Raw genomic sequence first — 17,135 nt, forward strand, 5'->3', positions numbered from 1 at the left:
CTGTCTCTAACCAGAAGAGAAAGAGGAGTGCAACAAAGGAGTGCAACGAAAAATACTTCTCAGACTGGCAAATAAAAAATAAAAGATTAAGATAGGGAAAGGAACACAGACACTGGACTGCCTAGAAGGCCAGCATACCGGAGTCGCCTTCAGTGTTGACGTTGAGACTGGTGTTTTGCGGGTCCTATTTAATGAAGCTAAATATAATAATAATATATGCCATTTAGCGGACGCTTTTATCCAAAGCGACTTACAGTCATGTGTGCATACATTCTATGTATGGGTGGTCCTGGGAATCGAACCCACTACCCTGGCGTTACAAGCGCCATGCTCTACCAACTGAGCTACAGGACATCACGCCAGTTGAGGACTTGTAAGGCATCTGTTTCTCAAACTAGACACTCTAATTTACTTGTCCTTTTACTCAGTTGTGCACCGGGGCCTCCCACTCCTCTTTCTATTCTCATTAGAACCAGTTTCCGCTGTTCGGTGAAGCCAGTTATATTGCTTCTTTAATCAGAACAGTTTTTTTTTTGCTGACATAATTGCAAAAGGGTTTTCTAATGATCAATTAGCCTTTTAAAATAATAAACTTGGATTAGCTAACACAACGTGCCATTGGAACACAGGAGTGATGGTTGCTGATAATGGGCCTCTGTACGCCTATGTAGATATTCCATAAAAGAATCAGCCGTTTCCAGTTACAATAGTCATTTACAACATTAACAATGTCTACACTGTATTTCTGATCAATTTGATGTTATTTTAATGGACATTTCTAAGTGACCCCCAAACTTTTGAACAGTAGTGTATATTTTTTTATCTACATTTTTCAGTAATATGAACTTCCACTGTGTCAGCACAGGAATGCTGATATTTTGGCCCATTCCTCCATGATAGTGGTGGACTACACCAGGTGCTTATGGTGGGGGTGAATGACTACACAGAAACGCTGCCGTGTAAGAGGAAAAGGCCACCATATTCAAATTGCCAGATAATTAAAGCTTGGCGCAAGGAAAGGGAAGTGGAAGTTTCTATTGAAAAAACAAACACATTTATTACCCAAAGGTGGCATGTCAAAAGAATCCATGGGGTTCCCATTAAACACTACCTCTCCTTGTGCTGCTCTGCTGCTCTGAGGAAGAAGTAAAGCATTTCTCTCTCCCCTCCTTCCCCTCACTTTTTCATTCTCTCCCTCTCATTCCCAAGCGTGATCTTAAGAAAAGGACTTTAACAAGCAGAACACTCCTCTGACTCTCAAATCCCACTTCTGAGGGGAATTCCATCTAATAAATTGTATGAGATTATTAATGAAAGACATGAGGCGCATCGATCGCTTAAAGCTGCAAAATGTAACTTTTTGGGCGACCCGACCAAATTCTCATAGAAATGTTAGTTATAGATCTGTCATTCTCCTTGAAAGTAATTTTAAGAAGTGGTAGGTCTGTTCTATGTGCACTATTTATGTGCTTCCCATTCTTAAGTTTAGTTTTTACGTCTTTTACTTTCAGGTTTTGTACGCCAGCTTCAAATAGCTGAAAATGAAAGATTGGTAATGAAAAATATATTTCACAGCGGTTTAGATGGTACAATGATTCTATACACAATGACAACTTGTTTTGTCACAAACTCAAATTAAGCAAACTATTCAAATTTAAGTAACCAGGAAATGGCGGAGTGATTTCTGCATATTGCACTTTTAAGGTGATGCATACTTTAAAGGCTGAAGTGGTCTCTGGGAACGGTCCTCTCATACTTTGATTGACAGAGAGGGATGTTGTGAATGATGTGTCATGACACACCCCAGAGACCCATCCAGCAGTGTTTCTCTTGATGTGAGAAGTTCTGTACATCCAGTACTCACACTGGGTAGTTGGGGCTGTTTGTGCTATAATGATCTGTGATGGATTAATCTGGTTGACTTTCACTATAGCCATGACAAACGACTGTGGTGTAACATTGACCATCACACTTTTTCACTGCAGATTCAGCATTGGGTAACTGGTGGTACTCTGCATGCATTACTTGAGTGCATAAATGAGAGTGGCCAGAGAGAGAAAGAGGGGGAGAGGGGGGGGGGGGAGATGGGCAACGAGAGAGGGCATTGTCGTTTAAACAGCCTCCCCAGAAGTAAGACAAATTAGGTTGTGCAGCCGACGCCACAACCCGTGTCCCCATTTCTCAGAGGAGGAAGCCCACGTCTCCCAAGCATTAAAGTGTAAAAACCAACGCCACTGCGAGAATTTAATGAGGAGGGCTATGTACTGTTCTCGACTCTCAGGCCCACCGCTGACTGTGTGACACAACACTTCTTGGCATGTGGTGATATTCTATTGTTTTTTTGGAGTGGGTATCAAGGCTGTAACCAGCCCAGCCCAGGCCTCTCAGTCACCCCAGTGCAACATTAATGCATTAGGACTGTGAAAATGGCATGGCACATCTCTGTGACTATATTCTCCGGTAATAGGCCACATTACACAGTTTATCCACCCCTATGTGCATACTGAAATGCAACACCTATGAGAATAAAGTGGGGCAACAAAAGGAAACAATTATTCTGATTTGGTCCGCAATAGCAGTAGGAGTGAAATATTATGAAAACATTATTCAAGTTCACCAGTAGCCTCTAGTCTATTCTATTTCATTGTAAATATGGTTTTGGCCCTGACTCTGGAACTGGCCCTGTATATACACTGCCGGTCAAAGGTTTTAGAACACCTACTCATTGAAGGCTCTCTCTTTATTTGTACTATTTTCTACATTGTAGAATAATAGTGAATCATTCAAAACTATGAAATAACACATATGGAATCTTGTAGTAACCAAAAAAGTATTAAACAAATCAAAATATATTAAATATTTCAGATTCTTCAAGTAGCCACCCTTTGCCTTGATGACAACTTTGCACCCTCTTGGCATTCTCTCAACCAGCAACATGAGTTAGTCACCTGGGATGCATTTCAATTAACAGGTGTGCGTTCTTAAAAGTTAATTTGTGGAATTTCTTTCCTTCTTAAAGCGCTTGAGCCAATCAGTTGTGTTGTGACAAGGTAGGGGGTATACAGAAGATAGACCTATTTGATAAAAGACCAAGTCCATATTTTGGCAAGAACAGCTCAAATAAGCAAAGAGAAACGACAGTCCATCATTATTTTAAGACATGAAGGTCAGTCAATATGGAGCATTTCAAGAACTTTGAAAGATTCTTCAAGTGCAGTCGCAAAAACCATCAAGCGCGAAAATGAAACTGGCTGTAAGACCGAGAGTTACCTCTGCTAAAGAGGATAAGTTCATTAGAGTTACCAGCCTCAGAAATTGCAGCCCAAATCAATGCTTCACAGAGTTCAAGTAACAGGCACACCTCTGATGAGTCCAAATTGGAGATTTTTGGTTCCAACCGCCGTGTCTTTGTGAGACGCTGTGTGTGAACAGATTATCTCTGCATGTGTATTTCCCAACGTAAATCATGAAGAAGGAGGTGTTATGGTGTGGGGGTGCTTTGCTGGAGACACTGTCTGTAATTTATTTCGAATTCAAGGCACACTTAACCAGCATGGCTACCACAGCATTCTGCAGCGACACCATCCCATCTGTTTTGGGCTTAGTGGGACTACCATTTGTTTTTCAACAGGACAATGACCCAACACACCTCCAGGCTGTGTAAAGGTGATTATACCAAGAAGAGGAGTGATGGAGTTTGGACTCAACAGATGACTCATCAATTTGGACTCATCAGATGACCTGGCCTCCACAATCCCCGGACCTCAACCAAATCGAGATGGACCACAGAGTGAAGGAAAAGCAGCCAACAAGTGCTCAGCATATGTGGGAACTCCTTCAAGACTGTTGGAAAATCATTCCAGGTGAAGCTGGTTGAGAGAATGCTAAGAGCGTGCAAAGCTGTCATCAAGGCAAAGGGTGACTATTTGAAGAACCTCAAATATTAAATACATTTTGATTTGTTTAACACTTTTTTGGTTACTACATGATTCCATATGTGTTACATCATAGTTTTGATGTCCTCACTATTATTCTATAATGTAGAAAATAGTCAAAATAAAGAAAGCACTTGAATGAGTAGGTGTTCTAAAACTTTTGACCGGTAGTGTGGCTTACTTTCTTGTGTTCTACTTATTTCTATTTCTTGTGTGTTTTTGTTCTATTTTACTTTTTTTATAGTACTACTGATATTGATTACTGTGCTTGCAAGAGAGGCATTTCACTGTACTTGACAATAAAACTTGCAACTTGAAATGTATTCTACTCTATTCAGGCAAAAGCTAAGTATTAGCTGTTTTAACTGCATTACGGCCTGGCACCGCAGACACACAGTGAGTCATGGAGAAAGGCTAAAGTTAAGTTGCTAAAGCTTTCCCAAAAGAGTCTAGCCTCACTCACAGCAGGTTTGTACTCTCTTTGTAAATATTTGATGGGGGTACAAATCATGAGTGGCTGGAAGATTGTAGTGAGAGCCTTGACTTTGTTTTGGAATTGCCGGTGCAAGGGAATAAAAGTGTCCAGAATCGATGAAGGGGGTGAAAAGAAACGTGTTTTTAAGAGAGGCAGGCAGGCATGCCAGGAGGTGAGGGGGACTGTGAAAGGGACAGTTGATGGATGAATTTTAGCACTCTCCCACAAGGGTCTGATTGAGTGACCAAACAAACACTGTGAAATAATGCCAGTGATAATCCAGAGTAAGCACATTGGGAAACTGACTGAGCTTCATATAAACAACTTCAGACTTACTCCACCCTCAAACTCCTTCTCAAATACAAGTTAAACAAGTAAAACAAAACCTCTCCAATATAAAACACCCCCTCTAGTGGTCCAGCTCAAATGTGCTATAATGAGTCACACTGTATGGTAGCCAAACAAAAGGTATTCATTTAGTCATTAGAATCCCAGAGAGATGATCATCATTCAAAATGATATCCTTAAGTGTCCTCAGCAGTTTGCATATTGATGCTGCCATTGAGGCTCATGCTGAATCTTAATTATTAACTTGTTTCATGCATTAATTTATCCCATTGCTTCTACCACACTTCATTGAGCACTCAGACCTGTGTGTTTGTGTGTGTGTCCTTTTGGCGTCTGTACTTAGCATTCCATGGTTGCTAGAGGAGCGGCCAAGGAGGATCACTAGACAACCTCACAGAAACAAATGGCATTTACCTTCACGGACACTGGCTTGAGCTGCTATAATGTGTTATTAATGTCTCCTACATGGCTATAGAACCATGCTAATTGTGACCAGAGAGAGAGGTAGAGAGAGAGAGAGAAAGGGGGAGCAAAGAGAGGGAGAACAAGGTTGAGTCTGAGAACTCCAATGGGGGATAGTTTTCAGAGGACTAAAACAGTGTTGTATTATGTAATGTTACATTATATTACGCTATGTTATATGATGTTATATTATATTACGTTATATGTTATATGATGTTATATTATGTTATAATGTAGTGTAAGTCTACTAGCCACATGTAAAGCATTTACAAAATAAATCATTTAGAAAAGTCGGAGAAAGTTTAATCGCTGAACACTTTCAATGTCAAACTACTCTTGATCACAAAAAAAGTTAAAAGAGGAACAGAGTGAAGGGTGACTTTCAGTGTTCAAAAAGGCTGAAAAGTCTATTAGATATTTGAAGACACAAATCAATGTTTCAATGGATTGTCTGCACTCAAGCAAATGGCTTGATAGAGAACATAAGAGCTGTAAGCTATGACAAATCCACACATGTGTGGATTTGTCATAGCAACCGTAAAGACAGAAAATCTATCACTGGGCAAACAACTAACAGAGCTCCAACTAAGCTCTTCCATTCCATTTTTTGTGATAAAATCCCACTTTCCATCTATCCAGCAACAACAACGAAATATGTGAGAATAAACCGATAACTAGCCTTCACCATCTAAGGACAGACTACTCATTTGAGTGTGTGACAGGCTCACTTTATTTTCCTTTCCCCACCTGCTGGTGTTTGTTTGGCTCCTGTGTCAGTTAGTCTTGTCTGCCTCCTCACCAGACAGCCTGTCAGTTAGTCTTGTCTGCCTCCTCACCCGACAGCCTGTCAGTTAGTCTTGTCTGCCTCCTCACCCGACAGCCTGTCAGTTAGTCTTGTCTGCCTCCTCACCCGACAGCCTGTCAGTTAGTCTTGTCTGCCTCCTCACCAGACAGCCTGTCAGTTAGTCTTGTCTGCCTCCTCACCCGACAGCCTGTCAGTTAGTCTTGTCTGCCTCCTCACCAGACAGCCTGTCAGTTAGTCTTGTCTGCCTCCTCACCCGACAGCCTGTCAGTTAATCTTGTCTGCCTCCTCACCCGACAGCCTGTCAGTTAGTCTTGTCTGCCTCCTCACCCGACAGCCTGTCAGTTAGTCTTGTCTGCCTCCTCACCCGACAGCCTGTCAGTTAGTCTTGTCTGCCTCCTCACCCGAAGGCCTGTCAGTTAGTCTTGTCTGCCTCCTCACCAGACAGCCCGTCAGTTAGTCTTGTCTGCCTCCTCACCCGACAGCCTGTCAGTTAGTCTTGTCTGCCTCCTCACCCGACAGCCTGTCAGTTAGTCTTGTCTGCCTCCTCACCCGACAGCCTGTCAGTCCTGGGCGTTTTAACACTGACCAATCCACTGAGATGAAATCCTCCCTTGGCACCACACTGCTCCTCATGCTCCGGGGTCTGGCAGTCTGGCAGCGTTACTGCCACAGAGGGGGTGAGAGTTTATCCCTCTCTCTGTCTTACCACCTCCCCCTCCTCTCTCCCTCGCACAGCAGGCATCACTGGTGAAATGGGCTGTCCTTTTCATTTAGATTCCAGGCCTGTGGAAAGTAGTGCAAGGGTTTGGGAGAATGGGATGAGGAGTGTATGGCCTGTCAGTGGTACATCCTCTGGTCTTTATCCCGTTCATGTTACGCCCTCTGGCCTCCTGTCTCTATCCCATCCCTGCTGTTCCACCTGAGGGATTGTCTGTGATAGTACCGCTGAGAGAGAGGTTACTTTGCAGGTTGCCGTCAACTCTATTGCAGCCCAAGATTTAGCTGCTACTAAAGGACATTGGAAAAGCCATGACTTGCTTTTTATAAACCTCTAATCTGCCTCTCTGGTACACAGGGATAGCGTACTTGAATTAAAGATCATTATGTACAGCAAGGTCTTAATGCGTTACTTGACATGTGCGGAATTAACTCTTGCAATTAACTTTCCATAATGTATGCATTGCCCTTTGTCTCCATCAACCACTGTGAGGAAAATATTTTGACCATTGTTACTAATCCATGTATTGCAATCCATGGCAAACAGTACATGGCACTTCTATTAAAGCATTACAGGCAGTATATTCCATGCACTGTAAAAATTCAATTTAAAAAAACGTTTCAACCAAGTATTTTTAATTAACTGTTTCCACAGCCTTTTAATTTGTTTCCTCAACTTTTCAGTCAAAGTGTTGCCTGAACTTAACATTTTTAGCTGGCCCAAACTTAGCTCCAACGTGAGAAAACGTAGGCAGAAATCATGCGTTTGCTCAATTTGTCTCTATGTTCATTCAACTAGAAATGATTTATGGCATCTATCTCGAAAGAGTCTGTGGAACAAGTTACACAAACACACAGTGCTTTTAACTTACATAGTTGACACACGTTGACATTTTTTATATTTAACTAGGCAAGTCAGTTAAAAAATATTTCTTATTTTACAATGACGGCCTACCCCGGCCAAACCCTCCCCTAACCTGGATGACGCTGTGCCAATTGCGCGCCGCCCTATGGGACTCCCGATCACAGCCGGTTGTGATACAGCCCAGGATCAAACCAGGATCTGTATTGATGCCTCTTACACTGAGATGCAGTGCTTTAGACCCATGCATTATTCAATTAAATTGTGTATGTTTATTATACAGTAAATAGTATTCAACAGGTTCTCACCTGGGATTGTGAACTCACAACCTCTTGGTTCACAGCATTCCAATCTTCCTGCTACACCACCATGGCTGTGTCAATAACTGAATTCCCATGTATTTCTACACTTTGCACTTCAAAGTAAATCTAAGGTCTGTTAATAGTAAACCCAAGAAAAACTATTTTATTTATCATAGTGATTAAGAAGTAACATTAAAAACAGGGTAATATGCCCCACCAACATTAGACAACGAAACCTAAAATTGCTTAAATAAGTCAATCAAAATCATTGAATAGTCAGATTAAAAGATAATTGGCACAGACATGGTGGCATAGCAGGAATATTGAAATGCCATGAATCAAGAGGTTGCGAGTTCAAATCTCACATGTTGAAAAATAAAAACTGTGTAAATGAACATGCACAACCTAAGCATGTACAGTATGTCAATGTGCGTCAAATATGTAAGATGAAAACATTGTATGTTAAAAGCACTGTGTGTGTAACTATACTGAACAAAAACACAACATATAACGTGTTGGTCCCATGTTTTATGAGCTTAAACAGAAATTTTCCATAAGCACAAAAAGTTTATTTCTATCAAATTACGAGCACAAATGTATTTAAATCCCTGTTAGTGAGCATTTTTCCTTTGCCAAGATAATCCATCCACTTGACAGGTTTGGCATATCAAGATGCTGATTAAACAGCATGATCATTACACAGGTGCACCTTGTGCTAGGTACAACAAAAGGCCACACAAAAGGCCACAGTTGTGCAGTGTGCAGTTGTCACAATGCCACAAATGTGTCAAGTTGAGGGAGCGTGCAATTGGCGTGCTGACTGCAAGAATGTCCAACAGAGTTGTTGCCAGATAATTGAAGGTTTATTTCTCTACCATAAGCCCCCTCCAACATTGTTTTAGAGAATTTGGCAGTACATCCAACCGGCCTTACAACCACGAGTAACCACGCCAGCCCAGGAACTCCAAATCTGTCTTGTTCACCTGAGGGATTGTCTAAGATCAGCCACACGGACAGCTGATGAGACTGAAAACTAATCATGTCTGTAATAAAGCCCTTTTGTGGGGAAAAACTCATTCTGATTGGCTGAGCCAGGCTCCCCAGTGAGTGGGCCTGGCTCCTAAATTGGCGGGCCTATGAACTCCCAGGCCCACCCATGGCTGTGCCCCTGCCCAGTCATCTGAAGTCCATAGATTAGTGCCTAATGAATTTATTTCAATTGACTGATTTCCTTATATGAACTGTAACTCAGTAAAATTGTTGAAATTGCTGCGTTTAAATTTTTGGTCAGTATAGTTCCACAAGCTTTTTTAAACCAAAATAATAATTTCTAGTTGAATTAGTACATACGTATGAGACATAGTGAGCAAACACATCATTTTAAGTTGACTGAATTGTTAGGTACATTTTCTCATGTTTGAGCTAAGTTTGGGCCAACTAAAAATGTTAGGTTCAGGTAACACTTTGACCGAAAAGTTTAGTAAACAAACAAATGGTTGTTGAACTAATTACTTAATAATAATTATTGAAACAACTAGATTTGTAGGTGTTTTTTTAGTGTGCACATCAACTGAAGCCTTAGTTAGCAAGACATGTGATTGAAAAAGTGTCTACTTCAATGCATGATGAGGGATAATGGACACCTTGCATCTAACAGCGTGAGATGTGCTTCTCACAGATTGAAAGAGATGGGCAGGAAACACATTAAATGAACCGGAGCGCACTGGAACCAATCAGACCAACCCACTAAAAGAGAGAGGGAAGCAGAAGAAGAAAGAGGGAAAGCAGAAAGAGCAGTTTTAAAGCAGCAAAGGGCAGACCAGTAAATTATCCTTAAACTTGAAAATAATGATGGGAAACTCCCACCACTTCCCATTGAAAATAATGATGGGAAACTCCCACCACTTCCCATTGAAAATAATGATGGGAAACTCCCACCACTTCCCATTGAAAATAATGATGGGAAACTCCCACCACTTTCCATTGAAAATAATGATGGGAAACTCCCACCACTTCCCATTGAAAATAATGATGGGAAACTTCCACCACTTCCCATTGAAAATAACCCAGTAAAGACTTGATTAAAACAATGAGCTGGAACAATAGAAAAGAAGACGCCGAAGCCCACTGTTGACTGAAGCAGCTTTTATATTCAGCAGGGCATTAAGCCCAAGCGCTATGGCAAGAAATAGGGAAGGCAGCCCGGAATCTTCCCAGCACAGACCGTGTTTCCCAGTAGCTTTCTGGGTTCCAGAGTATGAGGCGAAAAACTGATGAGCGACAGAAAAAAAATGGAAATGCCTAACTGAGCAGAAATGCTGATGAAAACTCTAAACACAGATTTTCAATCTTCTTCTTATGTTTTATTCAAAGTATCATTACTTTACTATTATTGTGAAAATATTAATTAATAGTATTATCAGCATTATTACTTGCCCTAATGCTGTAATTGAACAGCATGACTAACAGAAAACTAATTCAGATAACTACAATACACAACACATTGTAGTGTGGTCATAGAGTTCAGCATCTCTCTCCACAAACCACACTTTCATCAAGAACCCTGCAGAAAATCACTAAGCAACTGCAACATGACAGTGTCCCACGCAGTTAACTGTCTGCCTCCCCCCCATATCTTTTAATCAATCTATTAGGGGGAGCTTGGTGACGATGACAGGCCCAGTGACTGATAAAGTGACCTGGCGGACATTAGAGCTGCTCCGGCCTGTGCGAGAGGCAGATAATAGCCAGTTCTGGGAGAGATGATGATGATGATAATGATAATGATAATGTTGTTACTGAGGCCAAAAGCATATCCAATCCTCCCTAAATGTCAACCTTTAGCCTACTATCGCACACTGCGACTTGAAATTGAAGGCGCTCCCGGCTCAGAATGGATAATAAACACATGATTTCATTCTATCAGATTCAAACAATTGCACTCTCCCCAGACGACAATGAAGGGAAGATAAATAAATAAAAAAAGGAGAGGAAAATGAAAAGATGTGCTGGCTCAGGAGCTTCTCATAAGATTACAATGCCTGTTCTGTTCAGCTTGTTCTGTGAACTCCATACATTCATGTCACAGACAAGGGGACTGATCGAAGGCCAAAATTATCTCTTTCTCTCCCTCCGTCTTTCCTTTTAGTATCCTTGGGCTGAATGGTGGAGAAGTGAGTGACAGGGCAATGTGTTCTGTCTTTCATTACTAGCCTGGCTGCCTGGCTGTGGCTAGACTCAGTAGTACACTAACACCCAAGCTGGGGACTGGAGGCTGGAGCCGGTGCCCTATGGCAGGAGACGCCCCGCAGTGATATTCAGCACTTTTTATATCCCAAACAGATGTTTGTGTGGCCCCACTGCACAGTCAGCAAACTGGCCCTTACGGGAAACTGAAGAGTGCAGCAGCCTCTTTCACAGAATATTACCCAGAGCGATTTACAGGAGCAATTGGGTTTATGTTCCTTGCTCAAGAGCACATCATATTTTTCACCTAGTTGGCTCCGGGATCAAACCAGCAACCTTTCAGTTACTGGCCCAACACTCTTAAGCACTAGGCTACCTGCCACCTATTGACATGACATTGAAGGAGATGTGAGTGTGAGCATTGTGAACAGTTAAAGCATGTTTAATGCTCAGGGGTTAAAGTTCACAGTTTGTAATAAAATATTACAGTCCAATAAAATAGTTAAACTAGTTGAACTATACAAAACAGAAAATATTGGTGATGAAATATAACATTTTATCCTTGAACTGGCATTCTCTTCTTACTATCACTTTAGTCATAACTAAAAACTATCACTTTTGTCAAACAACGGCTTGCAGCAACACATACAGAAGCGATAAAACTCAGCTTTTCGCTACCTGTCCCACCCAACCCCTAATGTCGCTTACAGCAGGCTGACACCTTGATGTTCGACACACTGCACACCAGCAGAGAGCGAAAGAGAGAGAGAGACAGTCCCAGTCATTGGGGCGTGTATTTGCCCTTCTGTGACAATGTCCTGTTCCTCAAGCATTCATCACTCCTCTAATGCAACTCCATCCTCCTCCTGTTCTGAATTCTGTCACTACTGCTGAGCTACACACAAAAAAAATGAGAATTCCTGAAGGGTTCTTTGGGAAGGGTGATGGTTCTATGTGAACCATAATGACTCAAATAACCCTTTGAGGTCTTCAATGCTTATTTACAGTTCACAAAAGGATTCTTTGCTCTTTTACCGACATTTTAAAATGTAGTGGAGGTGGTGGCTCTTTTGAATATTTTGAGGAATGCTTTGCTCACAGCTCTTTTGTGCAACCGTGTCATTCCAGTTGATCTAATGTGTTGTGTTAGGCCACTGCATGTTATATATACTGAACAAAAATATAAACACAACAATTTCAACAAATTTGAACTGAGTTACAGTTCATATAAGGAAATCAGTCCATTTAAATAAATTCATGAGGCCTTGCCTTCATCTATGGATTTCACATGACTGGGCAGGGGCGCAGCTATGGGTGGGCCTGGGCCCGCCAACTTAGGAGCCAGGCCCACTCACTGGGGAGCCTGGCCCAGCCAATCAGAATGAGTTTTTCCCCACAAAAGGGCTTTATTACAGACAGAAAAACTACTCAGTTTCATCAGCTGTCCGGGTGGCTGGTCTCAGACGATCCCACAGGTGAAGAAGCTGGATGTGGAGGTCTTCGGCTGGCGTGGTTACATGTGATTGGATGTACTGCCAAATTCTCTAAAACAACGTTGGAGGTGGCTTATGGTAGAAAAATGAACATTCAGTTATCTGGCAACAGCTCTGGTGGAAATTTGTGCAGTCAACATGCCAATTGCACGTTCCCTCAAAACTTGAGGGAGCGTGCAATTGTACCATTGTGTTGAGTGATAAAACTGCAGATTTTAGAGTGGCCTTTTATAGTACCCAGCACAAGGTGTACCTGTGTAACAATCGTGCTGTTTAATCAGCTTCTTGATATGCCACACCTGTCAGGTGGAAGGATTATCTTGTCAAATGATAAAATGTTCACTAACAGGGATGTAAGCAAATTTGGGCACACAATTTGAGCTAAATAAGCTTTTTGTGCGTATGGAAAATGTCTGTTATGTTTTATTTCAGCTCATGAAACATGGGACCAACCCTTTTCATGTTGTGTTTATATTTTTGTTCAGTATATGACTATGGCCAGTAATGGTGTCATGTGAAAGACTCATGTATGGCCTTATGTCAATTGAAAACAGTTGACTCAATCAGTCAGTGGTTCTCAATTCTCTCCTCAGGGACCCCCAGCTGTTCCAGGGGTAGCTCACTTCATTCAACTTGTCAATTAACACAATAATAACACCTATGGAATTTTAACAATATAACAAGGCTAACCACAATAAAAATAAAAATGTATGGTTCTTCAAAAAGATCTACAAAGAACCTTTCAGATTAAGAAACACTATTTATAGAACCATTCACCATAAAGGTTCTACAAAGAACCATAAAAAAAGCTTCTATATAGCCCCAAAGAGGGTTGTAACCATAGCGGAATCCTTTTTTGGTGCCAAATATAACTTTTTTAAATGGTTCTTAATATAACCATAGGAAAGGGTTCTTTATAGCACCATACAGGTTCCATTTAGAACCTTATGAGCATGATTCTTTATTGAACCTTCAAAAAGGTTTCTATATAACACCAAAAAAGGGTTCTGCTATGGTTACAAGCCAAATAACCCCTATCAAGTACCATTTCGGGAAAAAATGGGGGAGGGGTGTGTACCACATCCATCCCTCCCTCTGTCCCTTAATCCTTCTTCTTTGCAGTTTGACCCCCACTTGACTGATCTCCGTCCCTCTGGTTGATTTCCCTTTAGATTAGCGATCAGATGTGAGAAGGGAGACGAGTCAAAATGAAAGGAATCAGAATGGTTAACAAGGATCCAACTCCATGTTTCCTTCAGCTTTTATGATGGAATTTCAGAAGAAGTTAGAAGTCAAGTATGAAGTGTGGATTTCTCAGTAAAGTAGGCTAAGTTTTTTTTTCACAAAATCCAAACGGTAGAGACCAGGGGTGACGGACTAGACTTGGTTTTGGATTTGCAAGGAGTACACAGCACAGTAATATATATATTTTCATATTTTAGAATTAGAGAAAATATGATAAATTAATCATCACCATCACAGAGCTAGAGAGAGAGCAATAAAATGTGACACGCACACAATGTATTTCCAGCATGTAAATTACCATTACAAAGTTATGCTTTGCAATGCACTTCATACTTTCCCTGTAGATATTACATCGTCTCTCTTCAGAGACATTGGATCCCATGTAAAATAATTGAATTACATATCAAGGTTGCATGGGAATTAAAATGAGTTTCTTGGCTTGCAAATAAGCCTATATAGCAGAAAAAGACGTAATGTATAATTCATCTCATTCAAAGTTGTGATCATTTCATTCTACAAAAAAACATCTCACAAATTGGATTTATATATATGCATATGATAAAACAAAATAATATGTTTTGGAGATGCCAGGAGCGTCCATAGCAGCGCCTTCTCCTGAAGGGACTGTCAAGCAGGCACAAATACATTTCTTGGACGTGCAGTCATCAGATCAAATTTAAAAAGCTTGAGGAAACTCGCGTGCCACTCAGTCAAGGTCACCCAAATACAAATTCTACAAAGAAACCATAGGGACAGCGGTGCGAATCATCTAAGCGTCCGTGCGGGTAGGTTATAGCCTACATTCGCAAATTCCAAGGACCTTTATTAGTCCGAGCATTGTCATATATCGACAATTATTTATAGGAATGTTTCTATTTAGCATTCCAAATGATGAAGCTCTCCCCGAGCAAGATTCACATTGATTCGGGCAGTCATCGTTACTCTCTCGTTTTCTTTTAGGCAAGTCTGAATAGGAACATTGTGCCAAGACTCAATGATGTAGCCTAAACCTATAATATGTTATAAAACAATTCTGTATCGGGGTCAAATGGATCGCAAATGTGGGTAGTTGGGTGTCAATTACCTGCCGTTGCTTTCCCGCTAACGGTGATTGTTTTATATGCTTTATGTGTTAATCCATAACCTTGTAGTTAAACTCATTTGGAATGTGAGATAGCCTCATACAAAGATAAATCTACATGTTTGCAGCGCCGTTGATTTGTATTGTCTGATCTGTAGCCACACGGTTGGGAGATACTGGTTTCGTTGAATGGGCGATCCGCTGTCAATTATCAAGTCTATTTCAGAGTATTGTATATACATTTAAGATAGTTGTTGGAACAGAATAGTCTATATTGGTTACACTAATTCTTATCATGATCTTTCCTGGTGATATATGCGCGTCGCGAGTTAATGAAGATAAAGTGGAAGGGAGTTTTACCACCTTAGAATGACTGTAGCCAAATGGAGATAATAGATTCACAAAAAAATAGCAATGAAAAAGCAAATCATTTCGCGTCAAAATCAAAATTTCCATAATCCCAAATAATATAGTTGACCGTGGTTAGTGTCTGATTGAATGTGTATTCTAATTATGAAAAAGGCGCATAGAACACATTTGCACAGCATTATGTTACAGACTGAACACGTCAACATTACAGGTCCTTAATATGCCACTCGAGTATGAGCTGAGTTTAGTCATATTGCACTAATGTTCCCTAGAACTACTCCACGGCTTTTCAAGTCATCGCCAAGCCTGGAAAACTGGGATACGACTTCGAAAAACTTACCAGGATGACAGTCGGCCCAAAAGAGAACGAAGGAAGACAAGATCAGAGACAAGATCCACCAGCAACACGATTGCAGTAGCCTCCGCATGACAAAATGAACATCGAGAGCAAAAAGGGCAACTGTTGAGTTATCCGTCTGATCAAATAATTAATGTTCGCTGCGTAAAAACAGCGCAAATGCTGCTAAATGTAGGCTAGTGACAGTGGAATTATATTCAGTGCTGTCTGGAACATCCAGAAAACAGTCTTTACTTCTCAAAACCTCCTTCCAAACAGCTTCTTGATACTCCCAAAGAAAAACATGTCAGTTAGGAGAGATATAGCTTTCGAGCTTGAATCAGTTCATTCAACAAGAATCGAGGGGATAGGAGCAGAAGACGCTAGTGGCGGTAGGCTAGTCCATGCATCCGAGAGCTGCAGCGGTTCTGCTGGCGAAAACAGAGAGGGAATAGTTGGAGCGGCACTGGAAGCTTTCCATTCCTCCATCCAGGAAGTAGCGTGTGAATCGAAGTCTGGCAGAGACTTTAAAACAGGCTTGGGAGAAAAGGCGAGGAGAGGAGGGGAGAGAGATGGGGGGGAGAGGGAGCTTGAGAGATGCAGAGCTCACTCCTCCGGATCCTAGCGCCGGGTAGTAGCTCACTATTCAGCAATAGCCAAGAGTTTAAAGGGGCAATCTGCACTTCGAACAATAACAAAGTGACAACCCGCCACTGATTTAGTAAACAGCTGGGGCTGAACAAATTTACCCACTCTCAAACTCATGGGCAGAGAGCTATGGATATAGGGACTGATCATCCATGATATCGATATTATAGTTTTAACCATGTTTTGGGGATATAGGCTACATTGTTTGTTTACATTTACATTGTTTATGAACAAAGGAGTAAAACAAGCTCATATTTTGGGTTCTGATGGGGTACGCCAGTTGAACTAAGCTCCTGAGGCATCAATATGTTATATTCTTCAAGAATCAATGGGTAGACTATACTCATTCATTTATCAGATGGATGTAGCAACTGCAGATTGCCATTTAATGGAACTTGGTAGCCGACCTGGAAAATCTGTTTTAGAGGCAGGTTGAATGAAATATAAATTACCATATGATGTTGACATGTATTAATGGAAATAGTTCTATAATCTATTGGTCTATATGTCTATCTGTTTTACAATACATTATTATGCACACCTGAAAAAAATATCCTTAAAAAACCCCACTGTATTTGTTTGTACAATGTTATAGGCCTACACCCCTTCGGTGTATGGGAGTAAAAACTAACAAGCACACACAGGACAAAGCCACAACAAACAAATATGGCCTTGACAAAGGCTACACAGCTTCAGCTTTGACATATAATCGATTATGTTGGCAAACTGTCAACAACATACAATGCCAATTGCAGTGGAAAACCATTCTCATTCACAATGAGCTATACACGTAGGGGACTAAACAATAGAGATGATGTGTTAAAGACAACCTGTATTATGTTGCAAAAATATACCATAGCCCTTTACACT

The 17,135-nt window shown here is 41.1% G+C and overlaps 1 protein-coding gene across 2 annotated transcripts in view; it reads right to left on the reverse strand.

Annotated features, from left to right (window-relative positions):
• Nucleotides 1–16,161, reverse strand: part of LOC118388441 (receptor-type tyrosine-protein phosphatase gamma-like) — a 352,509-nt gene extending 336,348 nt beyond the window's left edge. For both annotated transcript variants that reach the window (XM_035777526.2, XM_035777525.2), the window contains exon 1: nt 15,621–16,161. In XM_035777526.2, coding sequence (XP_035633419.2) covers nt 15,621–15,708 — 88 coding nt within the window. In that variant the 5' untranslated portion in view covers nt 15,709–16,161. The remainder of the gene's footprint in view (nt 1–15,620) is intronic.
• Between the last annotated feature and the right edge of the window lie 974 nt (nt 16,162–17,135).

This window comes from Oncorhynchus keta, chromosome 10, assembly GCF_023373465.1.
Source record: "Oncorhynchus keta strain PuntledgeMale-10-30-2019 chromosome 10, Oket_V2, whole genome shotgun sequence".
Taxonomy (NCBI): domain Eukaryota; kingdom Metazoa; phylum Chordata; class Actinopteri; order Salmoniformes; family Salmonidae; genus Oncorhynchus; species Oncorhynchus keta.